Source organism: Gossypium hirsutum, chromosome D11 (assembly GCF_007990345.1).
Source record: "Gossypium hirsutum isolate 1008001.06 chromosome D11, Gossypium_hirsutum_v2.1, whole genome shotgun sequence".
Classification (NCBI taxonomy): domain Eukaryota; kingdom Viridiplantae; phylum Streptophyta; class Magnoliopsida; order Malvales; family Malvaceae; genus Gossypium; species Gossypium hirsutum.
Genome location: NC_053447.1, coordinates 6,890,262 through 6,903,682, shown reverse-complemented (window position 1 = coordinate 6,903,682; position 13,421 = coordinate 6,890,262). Strand labels below are relative to the sequence as shown.

General features: G+C 35.1%; 1 protein-coding gene and 1 non-coding gene across 2 annotated transcripts; both read left to right on the top strand.

The window, feature by feature from the left end:
* Nucleotides 1-15: 15 nt before the first annotated feature.
* On the top strand, nucleotides 16-4,818 carry LOC107911880 (uncharacterized). The gene is made up of 9 exons (XR_005921005.1): nucleotides 16-147; nucleotides 623-685; nucleotides 1,214-1,346; nucleotides 1,599-1,869; nucleotides 2,303-2,431; nucleotides 2,520-2,569; nucleotides 3,273-3,370; nucleotides 3,447-3,734; nucleotides 4,021-4,818. It is a non-coding gene; the product is annotated as an uncharacterized protein (transcript).
* A 1,247-nt stretch (nucleotides 4,819-6,065) lies between these two features.
* LOC107923465 (E3 ubiquitin-protein ligase BRE1-like 1) lies at nucleotides 6,066-13,073 on the top strand. The gene is given in 28 exon segments (XM_041105775.1): nucleotides 6,066-6,087; nucleotides 6,090-6,175; nucleotides 6,758-6,872; nucleotides 6,875-6,918; nucleotides 7,055-7,136; nucleotides 7,362-7,382; nucleotides 7,385-7,591; nucleotides 7,786-7,947; nucleotides 8,333-8,443; nucleotides 8,446-8,525; nucleotides 8,607-8,637; nucleotides 8,640-8,689; nucleotides 8,782-8,800; nucleotides 8,803-8,832; nucleotides 8,835-8,899; nucleotides 8,999-9,023; nucleotides 9,026-9,184; nucleotides 9,284-9,403; nucleotides 9,406-9,459; nucleotides 9,571-9,626; nucleotides 9,834-9,909; nucleotides 10,730-10,922; nucleotides 11,038-11,110; nucleotides 11,187-11,275; nucleotides 11,682-11,817; nucleotides 11,896-12,095; nucleotides 12,191-12,356; nucleotides 12,690-13,073. Coding segments are annotated over 28 exon segments (2,604 nt in total). The 3' UTR covers nucleotides 12,822-13,073.
* Nucleotides 13,074-13,421: the final 348 nt, after the last annotated feature.

Sequence of the window (13,421 nt, the reverse complement as noted above, 5' to 3'; positions counted from 1 at the left end):
CAAATCGTGCTTTTTAGGCGACGAAGATAGATATGGGCGCAACGAAATAAAAGTTTTCCTTGAGATTCGTTCCCTCCACGGCCTTGTATCACTAAAGCGAGATGAAACGACATCATCTAGCTTCTTCTCTTTCGCATTCGCCATTCGGTATTTCGGTTTGCTTTTGCTCTCCTATTCCTTGTCGTTAAGAAATTTTATCAATTCAAACGAGTTGAAAATAATCGAATCTACAATAGTCATTAATATAATAAAAATTCTAAATTCCTATTGCTGTAAAAATTTCGTTGATAATTGATATTTCAGTAAGGATTTGGGTAAGTGTTTCTAGAATGGAATTCTAAAACATATATTTATTATAATCTGATGATTATTGATTTCCTCTTCAATTTCTCTTCTACATTTTGTTTTTTAATCATTTAATTTGAACACGTTGTCCAACCAATATTTCAACGAGAACGATCTATGTTTTGAAAATCAGTGAAATTAATTTGGAAGTATATTTTCTATCATTGGAATCCTCTGCCCCAAGCTTAGATTAAATAAGCTTGGATTGCTCTTCTCCAGTCTTTTTTTAAAGGAGCTAACGTGTTATTCCCCCCCCCCCTCCCAATTGGTTTTTTAGAGCTTGATTCTAATGAGGACAGCTGAAAGGTGCAGAAATGGAGAAACAAGGACAGGGTCGGTGGTAAGTATTTAAGCCTATTTTATCTGAACTCAGGATATGCTCAATTTTTCCTATGTTTATATATATATATTTGGAGGACCATATTCGATACGGATATCTAACTATGTGATGGACACTTAAACAAGTACTTTTAAGAAAATGAAAGCCCGAGCGACATAGATTTCAGCTTCCAGAGTCTACGGATTATTTCTTTTTGGGAATGTGCTGTATGTATCTGTATAATACTTAGGTTTCAAGAAGTTCCCTGGTTTTAAAGAGGTTAATTTGCCAATGTGTTTAGCTTGATCTGGCATCTTGTTTAAATTAAAAACATATTATAACTTTTTCTTATTTTTCTTCATCTATTGTTTTTTGTGCAGTTCTTTTGATATCTTTTGCAACAAAATTCCAGATTCTATAACTTATTTCATATCTTGGTGTTATAGTTCTGTTTTTTCATCGGTACATTGGCGTTATAGATCTTTGTTAATAACATTAAGACCTGATCTTACTTGTCTTGAACGACAAAAACAACAACCCTATTTTCAGGCTGAAAATGATGGTCTTGGAAATGATGGGGTTATTCCTCAATTATTCACCTCTTTACCAGCTTTAAATGAAGCTGCTTCTTATCTTGCACAAACAACTAACTACTTGGCTGGTTATTTTTCTGGTTATTCTGGTAAGGTCTCTCTTTTCATCTTGGTTTCTTCCATTTTTTTAATTCAATATTTATCTACAGAAGTTCCTTTTTTATTTCTCTCTTTTTTTTTTATTTTCTTTCCTGGAAGCCTCTAAGAGTTGCTTATATCATTTCTGTGCTGAACTAGCTTATTGTGTTCTTCATTTCATTTTGGTCTATGTTCCTTGTGCTCATTGTGTTAACCCATGAATTATGGACGACTTCATTGCAATTCTTTTGGCAATGTTGCAGAGAAACTTGCTTTTAGAGATTCAAGGGATTCCATTGTACGTGTGCAAGAAATATCAACATCTTCTTCAGGGCGAACTGAGGATTCTGTGATTAATGATCATCCATTTTCAAGTGGAAGTAGCTCAACATTGTCTGCATCCTCTTGTCATGTAACTACTGCCTCAGCCAACAATCCTGTAGTAAGGACCTCCACTGGAGATCCATCTGAAATTAATGGTGCAATTGCACAATCAAATCATACGAGGCAAAATGGGATTTCCATTTTTCAAGGGTATTTATTCCTATATGCTTAATCATGGATTTCTTTTATAACGAAATTTGTGAAAATAGATCGTGATTTTAAGATATTATCCTATACTTATGATTTTAAAAAATAGTAGTCATTACACGGGATACTAAAAGGTCAAAATGTTTACAATTTTTAAGTGGTGAAGTTCCTCAGTTTGTCAATTTTAATGATCCTTCCGTGCACTACAATTTTCTGCGCAAAGGTGGGGAAAGGAGGGTTTGGATTAATTCATTCATGACTGGTTGCTTATCATTTGAGCATACTTATTTGTAATTTAAATTTCTTGCAATATTTTGAATAATCTTCCTCCCCTTTCTTTCTTCTTATTTAGTGCCAGAAGTAATTTCTGTTTGGGTATTATAAGGAGTAATGAATTTTTCCAGTCTTTATACATACACATATAAAAAATGCTCAGGCTTATTGAAAGAGCAAGGAGTACTGTTCGTGGGTCTGCAAATGATATTGGATGGCTGAAACGGGCTCCAGAGATGCCATCAGTTGAAGATGGAACTGGGAGGTTTACAGAAATTCTTGAAAATATTAGGTAAAATGGCTGCTTAGCATATTTTTATGTGAGTACTATTTCCTAGCATGGTTTTGCAATTCTTGATTAGTTGTCTCTCCTTTTTCAGGCATGGTCTCCATAAACTGCCAAGCTCGATGGTGTATTTATTGGTTCCAGGTACCTTTGTAAATTTTCCTCCTTAAAACAACGTATTCGCATTCTGGGCATTTTGAGAGAAAGAAAAAAAATGGTGAAATTGGAGGGGGATTGAATCTGATATGCTCAAGTAGATATTAGAATATAGGCACTATTTCTTACAGCACTCTTTTTTTGGAAAATACCAATTTTTAACTAAAGGTTTGTATAAACTGGTTAAAACACCAAAATATTGTTTCTTGAACATTTTAGGGAACAAGAAACCTTGTCAGAAACAGCGGTACAAAATCCTTAGTGAAGCTTGACTTCCAGGCCTAGGATATGCATGCTCTATTTTCATTTCAGCTCTGAACACATCATGTCTTTCAGAGGTGAAATCAAGAATGTAGGTTCATTGATCATTGCTTGCCTTTATATAGTTATAGCAAGCGATTAAAATTCTACCTTAGATTTGAGCTGACTAAAAATCAGTTACGCAAACTTGGAGCTAAAATATACTAAAATGGAACAAAGGCTGAAGTTGACTCTTGAGTTGAAATTCAAAATTTAACCTTTAACATTATCTTTTGAATGGTGATGTTTGATGCATTAGTTGTCATGACAAAGATCATAGATGTGCTGCGGGATCTTGGTATTATATTGTTTTAATTTCTTTTTAGAAGTTCTGATTCAGTGTTTCTATGTTGCTTAATTGCTTACTTCCAGCAATTGTCATATTTGGCAGGTCTTTTCAGCAACCATGGACCTCTTTATTTTGTCAGTACAAAAACAAGTTTCTCAAAGATGGGTCTGACTTGTCATATTGCCAAGATTCATAGTGAGGTATATTTAATTACTCTTCTGTTACACAGTTCGGTTTTTTTTTTAGTCTACGCTGAACATTACAATCACTAATCAGGCTTCAGTTGAGAAAAATGCCAAAGAGATAAAAGATTACATCGAGGAAATTTATTGGGGTTCTGGAAAACGTGTTTTGCTTCTTGGACATAGCAAAGGGGGAGTAGATGCAGCGGCTGCTCTATCTATGTATTGGTCTGACTTGAAAGGTAAGGTTGCTGGGTTAGTATTAGCACAGAGTCCGTACGGTGGAAGTCCTATAGCTTCAGATATCTTGAGAGAAGGCCAGCTTGGTGATTATGTAAATCTACGGAAGCTTATGGAGATTCTAATTTGTAAAGTGCTTAAGGTATGCAAGTAGTCTTTTATACAGTTTCTTTGCTCTCGAGTGTCCATAAATAATTGACAGCAGGATCATATGCAATTAATTTGCTGTAACTTCTGAGTTACCATGGGAGGAACTCAGCACATTCATTGGATGGTTTGGTGATCGTTACCTCTTTTTCAATGGAAGGATTTTTGTCTGAAATGAGTCTACTTTCTGGTGGAAGTCTAGTTGCATGATCTTTTAATTTTGTAGCTCATTGCAAATTATTTTTCTGACAATCTTCATATGAAACATTCCAACTGTAAAGGGGGACATGCAAGCTATGGAAGACTTGACTTACAAGAGGAGGAAAGAATTTTTGCAGAAACACCATTTGCCAAAGGAGCTTCCGGTTGTCTCTTTCCATACTGAAGCTAGCATCAGTCCTGCCGTACTGGCAACATTATCTCGCGTTGCTCATGCGGAGCTACCTATGATGGCTCCCCTCTCTGATGGCCAGCCTGCAAGACTACCCGTGGTCATGCCCCTCGGAGCTGCCATGGCTGCATGTGCCCAATTGCTGCTGGTCAGGTATAAGGAACAGAGTGATGGGCTTGTGGCACGCTGTGATGCAGAAGTCCCAGGATCTATTGTGGTGCGCCCAAAACGGAAATTAGATCATGCCTGGATGGTTTATTCATCCTTGAGGGATGACCCTTCTGAAGCAGGTGCAGCCCAAGTGTGTGAAACTCTTTTGACATTGCTTGTGGAAGTTGGGCAGAAAAAAGACATGAACTCTCCATGAAAGATGAATGAAATCAAGCAGCTCACCTTGTTGCGACACTTGGTTGTAATAGGTTAACTGGTTGGTACAGGTTTTTTAAAACTGTCTGGCCATACTACTTCAGTATTGAAGTCTAATATTTGATATTGTATATAGCTGAAAGTTAGGCAGATTCAAATGCATGACAATGATCAAAGAATAGGATGCATGTAACGTAAGACCAAAGAAAATAGAAAAAGAGCAGCAACAAGTTAAGACATTCTGATTTCATTGTAATGGCTCAATAATTATTTGTAAGATTTATATTTCGTATTATTATATATCTTACTTTTTTTCTTATCATATCATGATTTGTATCAATTTTAAATTTTTACCCTTATATAAATTCGTATGATTTTCTTCTTGTGTATTTTATATTTACATTTGGTATTCCTGTACATATGTTATAATATCAAATTTAGGGTTAATTCATGCAGTATAGGTTCTCTCTCTCTCTCTCTCTAATTGTCTTAATCATGCATTATATTTATAGGTTCCTGTACTTTGCGGAAATTATAATTTTAGTCTTTATACTTTAATTTGATCAATTTTAATCCATATACTTTTCCAATTAGTCAAATTTAGTGTCTATACTTTTCAAAATTTGAAATTCTAGTCATGACCCAAACAAGAGTAGTTAAATCCATTTGGTTAAGTTCAATTACTAATCATGTACTATGCTTACGATTGTAGATTTAGGCCATATTCTCCCGTTGGATCATTTTAAGTCCTTATACTTGTCGAAATTTGAAATTCCAGTCTTGACATAAATAACAACCATCAATCCATTAATAAGAATTTTAGTGAGTAATACTTAGAAATAACAAGCTAATATCGTATTTCGAATACAATAATATATTTTTCATATCAAATTTTGAAAGTAGCTGTACTTAACAAAATTGACAATAATCGTTTGGTAAGGACGAAAATTTTAAAATTTGAACAGAAACTAAAAATGACCAAATTAAAGTAAAAAGATTAAATCTATAAATTTTGTAAATTACAGGGACTAATTCTCAATTTAACTTTTTTTAAAAGAGTCGGTCTTTCAATTCTCAAAAGTACCCTTTAACATTCTCAGAATTTCAAAATTCCTTATTTCAATATACCCCAGACACCCAACTGTTCTATTCATTTTATTATTGTTTTAATTATTTTTCAATTTCCTACTCAAGCTCTCTCTTTAGAATGCGTTCTTAGATAGATAAAAAGTCAAGGGCGAGAGGAACTGCTGCGCCTAACTCTTCTTCTTGTCATCAGAAAGTGACGACCCTTTTTGTTTTCGATTATAATTTTGATAAAATTAGTTTTTGGTGAGCAACAATAAGAAACAATGAATGAAAAACTGATCGGTTAGGGCTTTCGAATTGTGATGAATTAGGGTTTTGGAACGGATTAATTGGCTATGGTTCTGTTATTGAAACATTAGTTTTTTATTCAATCAGGTTAAGATTAAAGTTTCTTTGAGGTGGATACACCGTTTGGCCTTGAAGTAGATAAAGGTTGTCTTGGGTGGGTTTCTAGGGGTTTTGAGTGTGAGGGTGGGTTCAATGGGGAGCACTGGTGAGGCTGACCGAAACGGCGTCACTTTGCCTCCATATCTCCCACTGCTGTTGACTCAAAGAAGCAACCATTCTCACCAACTTCTGAGGAGAAAAAGGTATGGTGTTTGCTTCTTATTTTGTTAAAAATTTCTGATTTGAAGCAATTATTGATATCTGCTTGTCCTAATACTTAGTGTTCTATTGAATTACAATTTTAAAAAGTCAAAATTACTTAATTCTGACGGTTTTTTCTTATGTATCAAATTTCGCATTGCTACTTTAGCATCAATTGGATGCATGTCTATATGTGGCTTTGACCTAATGTTTATAAATATTGTCATCAGCAATTTAGTTTAAATTTCTTTGAAATTTGAGGATTTTTCTATTATTTTAGTGATCATAGATTTGATGCTGGTTTATTTTCTGCAAATGCCACTTTTCCTTTTACTGTATGCTTTTGGTTGAACATTTATTGTTCTTGGATCCTCTGCTGTGCTCAGCTATGAATACGGGGTATTATTATTTTTCAGCGTGTTCGCTTGGGTTTGGGTAGGTTGATTTGTCCATGGAGATTTGGAGGTCCAACTTCATTAAACTTTTTTGGGTGAAATATCCTCATGTTAGAATGGTTTCTTTTATAGCTTGTTTGTATATTTGACTTTCTTCTAATGCCACCTCCTTTTATTGGTCTGATGCAGCTTGATACTCAAGTTTTGCAATTTCAGAATCAAAAGCTGCAGCAAAAGTTAGAAGCTCAGAAGGTTGAGTATTCTGCTTTTGAGAACAAATTCATTCAACTGAAAAGCAAACAAAGCCATATGATTCTACATTGCAAGTGGTGAACAAATCTTGGGAAGCGGTAAGATCCTGTACAAACTGTTAAAAATTTTGTGCATTCTGCTTACTAGAAAGATGATAATCGTATTTATATCTTTTAGGTTTTTGCTTATATAGTAAATTGCTTGATGGAAATTTATATTCTACTTTTACGATAGCTGATCACTGGCTTGGAATCTCGTGCCATCCACACACAAGAAGCTGGCAGGCAAAATGGTGAATGTGCACCTAATACAGAGGGTGAGGATTTTCTTCCATGCTTTGCTTTCTTTATTAGTGTTGTAGTCCTTGTAATGAACTCTGAAGATATTTCCAGGACTATGCTTTCTTATGTTATAACTTATAATTATAATTCGAGTTAAATTTTGCACTTCTGATTTATAGGAGCTTTATAATTCTTCTGTTGTCAATCTTTGTTTTGTTCTGTATATCACTTCCTGAGAAGGCTTTGTATTACAAATGTAGATGGGGCTCTATTTCCTGCTGAGGATGCTTTCTTAGCAGACTTATGGAGACAGGTGCAACTGAGAGTTCCTCTTCCAATATTTGCCCAGTGCAGATGAAAGAAGATAGAGAACAGACTGCATCTGAAAAGAGTGGGAACATATTACACAATATAGTAGTTGCAATTAATGACCTATGGTGTCTGAAGGATGGATTATATGCTGTAGTTAAAAAAGATCTTCCTATCTATGGTATGTGTTCAGTTGGAAAATGTAAATTGATAGTCTTTTCTCTTTTGGATAAAATCTTTTCTGGAGTTATTACCCAGCTATGGTATGTGTTTAGTGGAAAATGTAAATTGTGAACTATACAGACTTTTTTTTTGGGATAAAATCTTTTCTGGATTTTTTATTCTGTTAACTGTGTTAACATCTCTTTATGCTAGGATCATGCAGGCAGAAGGCATTTTGTGACCTAGAATCAGAAGTTAAGAATTTGAGGTTAGCAATAGGTGATATTCATTTGAACCACAGATCTTTGGTAAGAGAGTTGCAGAGCCATAGGGATATTGATGCTAAGAATAAAGCTGAACTTAAGCGTCTGAAAGGTAATTTTCTATATGTGGTCGGATTTGTCTGTTTATTATGCAGTTGTGACATCAACTGTTGTCTGGATGTGACATTATAAGTTTCCACCTAAGCAAATATATCTTGCATAGATATGTTCTAAATATGTATGACATACTAAATCTTGCATTTATGTGTAGCATGGAAGAAAGTCAGTATGCATGCCTTCAATGTGATTATTTAAATTTATGCCATCTCCACAACACTTGCACCTTATAAAATCTGTTATTTCACTCTAAAGCTGTGGATGATCCAATCAATGGGCGATACCCTTATATTGTTTTCAAATGCTAGTCAATTATAGAAACCAAATGTCATTGAAGCATCTACAAGTTTGACTCTCGTATTTTGCTATGTGTTTTGCAGGTGAATTAGAAATTGCAGTTGCAGAACTGCAGGTAAGTAATTGCAAATTGGCAACTCTTAAAGCAGAAAGAGATGCAACGAAAGGTGCATTTTTTCCTGTCTTAAACCTCGGGGTAAGCCTGTTGCTGGTGATAAGTTCAAAGATAAGCATAGAGATCTGCAAGAAATGGAGTCAGCCCTCAAAAAGCTGTTGGTAATTCCTGATTTCCTTTTAGTTATCTTGTGAATTGCTGGAACTGAAAGTTCATCTGGATGATTAATTTGAGTTTGACAGGAGCAAGCATCCACTCGACTAACAGAACTAAAAGCCTTCATGAGGAAAGAATAGAAATATTACAGCAGTTATCAAATTTGCAGGTATGCGTTGCTGATTATTTTCTCTTCATTTCTGAGCTTGCACTTCCTTTTATTCAGTCATATAAAATCAAATAAGTATTTTCGGTTGACAGAACACATTGAAGAGTATAAAGGCATTTCTTCTTCCCAAGTATATCTTCTGGTGAAGATCAACTAGAAAGGTCAAAATCAGAAGTTTCGCGGTATCAGGATTTATATGAGAAACTACAGGTTGTTACTGGTCGGTAGTTTCATTTATGCCTTTGTCTGTCATTTTGTTGAGGATGTCCAATTCCATGCTGACTATAACTTCCCTTCTAAAACTTTTAGGTTGAGAAAGATAATCTGGCTTGGAAAGAAAGGAGTTGAGTATAAAAAATGATATAGCTGATGTATTTCAGAGATCATTGGCAATTTCTGATTCTAGAGCTTCTCATATGGGGGCAGAAATACAGCGACAAATTGATGAAAGAAAGAGAGTTGAAGCTAAGCTGGAAGAGGCATCTAGAGAACCAGGTAGGAAGATAAATTATGTTTACTCTGAATCTGAACCATCTGCTGATTTAATCTTCTATTATTTTCTGACAATCTGCTTAAAATACATTTACACTCCAGGAAGGAAGGAAATAATTGCAGAATTTAAAAGCTTGCTTTCTTCATTTCCTGAGGAAATGAGTTTGATGCAGAGTCAATTAGGTAAATACAAAGAGGCCGTCGTGGATATTCATTCTCTCCGGCTGACGTGCAATCTCTTTACACTACTCTTGATAGGAAGGTTAGTAATTTTATAAGTTGTTTGGTTATTCCTGGTTTTGCTTTAAGGTTTAAAGGCCCTTTTTCTTTTCTCTATGTAGATTTGTAAAAATTTAAACAATTATTGTGAACAGGCGAAAGAGTGTGAGAATTGTCTGTCAGATCTGTTGAGCAAGTTGCTGAAACAAACAAGTTGCAAGCCATGGTATGGTTGTTTAATATTTCTGCGTGATTCTGATTAAATCTATGTTGAAGAAAGCTGTGATGGGGAATTGATGCTTGTTCAAATTAAAGGAAATGTGCCTTTTATTACCTGTAAAATCTACTCGTATCAACCTTTATGCCCATCTTTTTTCTCAGAGAAGTAAATCTATTTGTCTTATGTATTTATATATTTTTTTCTTCACTACAGGTCCAGGAATTGAAGGACAGTGATGTGGAGTTGAAGTTGATATTTGATATGTACAGACATGAATTACTGATTCAAGGTTTGATTATTTGTGCATGATGCTTTCTTTTATTATCTTCTACAGTAAATTCATGTGTAATTTGCATTACAGCCCGACTTTCTTTCCAAGAATTTTATGAATGCCAGAGCAATGTTCTGAAAAAAGAAATCACAAAATTTCTCCTCTTGAGTGCTGCCTGTAGTTAGAATAAGCATATTTCTCTTATGTGTTTTACTTTTTTATCTTTTATGGAAGTTGTCATATGCTAATTATGGAGAATGTTGAATATCTTATATTAGATTGATTATGATATGCTACCTCTGGTTATGTTGTGGATGATGAACTTCCTTCCATGTTGTAAGCATGTTTATTCTAGATGTAAATTAGGAAGTAACATTTCATGCATCAGTGGACTTCTTTGTTTGATTTATTTTGTTAGTCTTTATTTGGTTAGGTGGGCTTTTATCCCCATGGACTTAAAACTGGGGCTTATGATGCTTATATATAGGTTTTAGTATGTTTGGAAGTAGCATTTCATGTATTAATGACTTGTTGCTAGATCTATTTTGTTAGTCTTTTATTTGTGTTATGTGGGCTTTATTTTTCCATGGACTTAAAACTAGGTCTTATGACACATGTATAGCTTTGATATGTTTGAATTTGGAGGTTAGGCTTTGACTTTTACATTTTCGACATTGAGAGTTTGAGTTTATACACTTGATTTTCAAAAGTTGTTGGATGTGTTATTCCGGTTTATTTGTTCAACCCAAAGCAATAGTACTGATATCTTGCAACTCTTGATATGGTTCTATTCTTGATGTGCAGTTCCAGATGGTTATAATTCTTTTCTTGATTGCAGAGATGTTTGGAAGCTAGGATTCAGAATACAAGGCATGGGCTCATGTTCAAAGTCTGAAATCTTGTCTTGATGAGCAAAATCTGGAATTACGTGTTAAGACGGCTAATGAAGCTGAAGCGGTATCCCAGCAAAGGTTGGCTGCTGCAGAAGCTGAAATTGCTGAGTTGCGACAGAAACTGGAGGCTTCCAGGAGGTATTAGATTTATCTTCTGAAGAAATTCCCTTTAGCTAAGAACAAATGTACTGGAAGTAATATACCATGGGTTATGAAAAGTGTGTGAAAAACATCAAGTATATTGCTATTTCAGGGGTAAGGCTAGGCTTTCTGATGTTTTAAAATCCAAAAATGAGGAAAATGAGGCTTACTTATCTGAAATAGAGGTCAGTTTCTTCTTTTCTAGGCTTGACTCTGCATTTTGTAGATTTTTTTGAGCCTGGTATTTTGTTTTCTCCCCAGTCAATTGGACAGTCATATGATGACATGCAAACACAAAACCAGCAGCTATTGCAGCAAGTCACAGAGAGGGATGACTATAACATCAAGGTATCACTTATATGGTTTATGATATTCTTTAGATCTGATTGAAATGGTTCAGTATTGTTTTACCTTCTCTATTTATTTGATCTCTTGACAATTTGTTAAAAAACTATTTATTTTTATACTCACTAGGAATGATTGCTTTTGATTAACTCTATGCTTTCCATATTCATGAATACTTGCATAAAGATTGGGAAAATGTCTGACATGGAATAAACACCTTTGCTTGCAACCTAACCGTGGAAAACTAATGATTAGAGGAGACTGCATCATTTGGAATCTGGAAGTTCCGTTAATATGGTTCCATTGTAGAGCATGTGGAGGACTTATACTTGTAGAGCATCCATTGTCTTCTATACAGTTGTATTTTTTCTCTGGAATTTGATCTTGTTACTTATATGGTTCTCTTTCAGCTTTTCTAGAAGGTGTTGGGTCAAAGCAGCTGCAAGATGCTCTACTCTTTGAAAAACATACCATGGAGAAGGATCTTCAGCAAGCCAGTTCATCCCTTGATTTTTATGAGATGAAAGCTGCAAGAATTGAGGATCAAGTATGCATGACTTATTTTGTATGGAATAATCTTCTACAAGTAATACAAATTTTGCGTCTTGTGCAAATCCTTTTGCAGCTGAGGTTTTGCTCAGATCAGGTTCAGAAACTGGCAGAAGAAAGATTTCAAAACTCGGTTTCATTGGAAAATACACAAAAACGATTGTCAGATATTAGAAGATCTCATCAGGCAAGGGAGTCACTAGAGGACTCACAATCTAAGATTGAGAGAAGTCGAGTGGCATTGGTGGAGTTGCAGATAGAATTAGAGAGGCAAAGGTAAATGAATATATTGGTAGTTTCTATGTTTCACTTTGTTCTAAGTGCATTGGGTGAATTCATGTCACTCATTCTACATTTCTTTCAACTGTTAGGTTTAGCAAGAAAAGAAATGAGGAAGAACTGGAAGTGGTGAGAAGGAAGGTGTTGCGTCTTCAAGCTGAGATTGAAGGATCATCAACTGTACAAAGGCTTCAACAAGAACTTAGAGAGTACAAGGAAATACTGAAATGCAGTATCTGTCTTGATAGACCAAAAGAGGTAAAATGTGCAATCCAGATTTAGTATTCCAAGGTGCCAATTGTTCAACTAGGCCCTTTTTTGTTGTTAGCTTGAGCTTTTTATTCTCTTTTGCACTGACAATAGGTTAGGGTGCTTCCGTGCAATTTGTGCAATTTGAATGCTGCAACTTCAAGAATGGTTTTTGACTTTTTAAACCGGTTATATTGGTTCTCTTCTCAGAGAGATACTCTTTTTAACATTGTTTTTATAGCTATGGTTTGTTCAATTCTGTTTCAAACAATTCTCTTGGTTTGTCAATATTTCTCCATCCATTCTCTGCATTTGTTTAGAGATTGTTTGCCTCTTTTCCAGGTTGTTATTACAAAATGCTACCATCTCTTCTGCAATCCTTGTGTACAAAAGATTATTGGAAGTCGTCACCGCAAGTGTCCAGTGTGTGCTGCAAGCTTTGGTGCTAATGATGTTAAACCTGTTTATATCTGATTTTGGAGCGCTCATCACAACTGCTCATCCATGAGATTCGGTCAGTGGTCAGCATCTTGAGTGCATGTCATAACACCTGACGCATGCATGGACACTCAAACAGGTTCTCATGTATGTTATATTAGAAAGATGTTAGAAAAGAATGTTGAGAGGAACTAGAGGTCAATGCAAATCCTATGGGGTTGTGCTTGTTTGGTCCCAGATTGTTGATTTGACTTAAATTTATTATTGTATTTATGGTGTTTGCCTCGATTTTTAACTGTTTGGGGAGCTACTGGAATCTTTTTAAGTTATTACGGTTAGTCAAATTTGAAGTTGATTGTTTAAAACAGTTGTCATACGTGATGCTGACAGCATAGTTTTGGGTCCATAAAATAGTCATAGGCGCTTGAGCAACAGTCTAATGTAGAGTTGCCTCCAAGGGGGATAGGTTTAAGCAATAAAACAACCATATCTGCGCACCTTATCCGTCAAATCTTTCATTTCCTCACACTCGTAACCTTATCACTTAATCGGGATTCTCATGGCTAACAAATCCATTTACATGGTTTTGAAATATGGGCAACTAGGCATGACTCCTATACAGGCTCTTTAATTGAG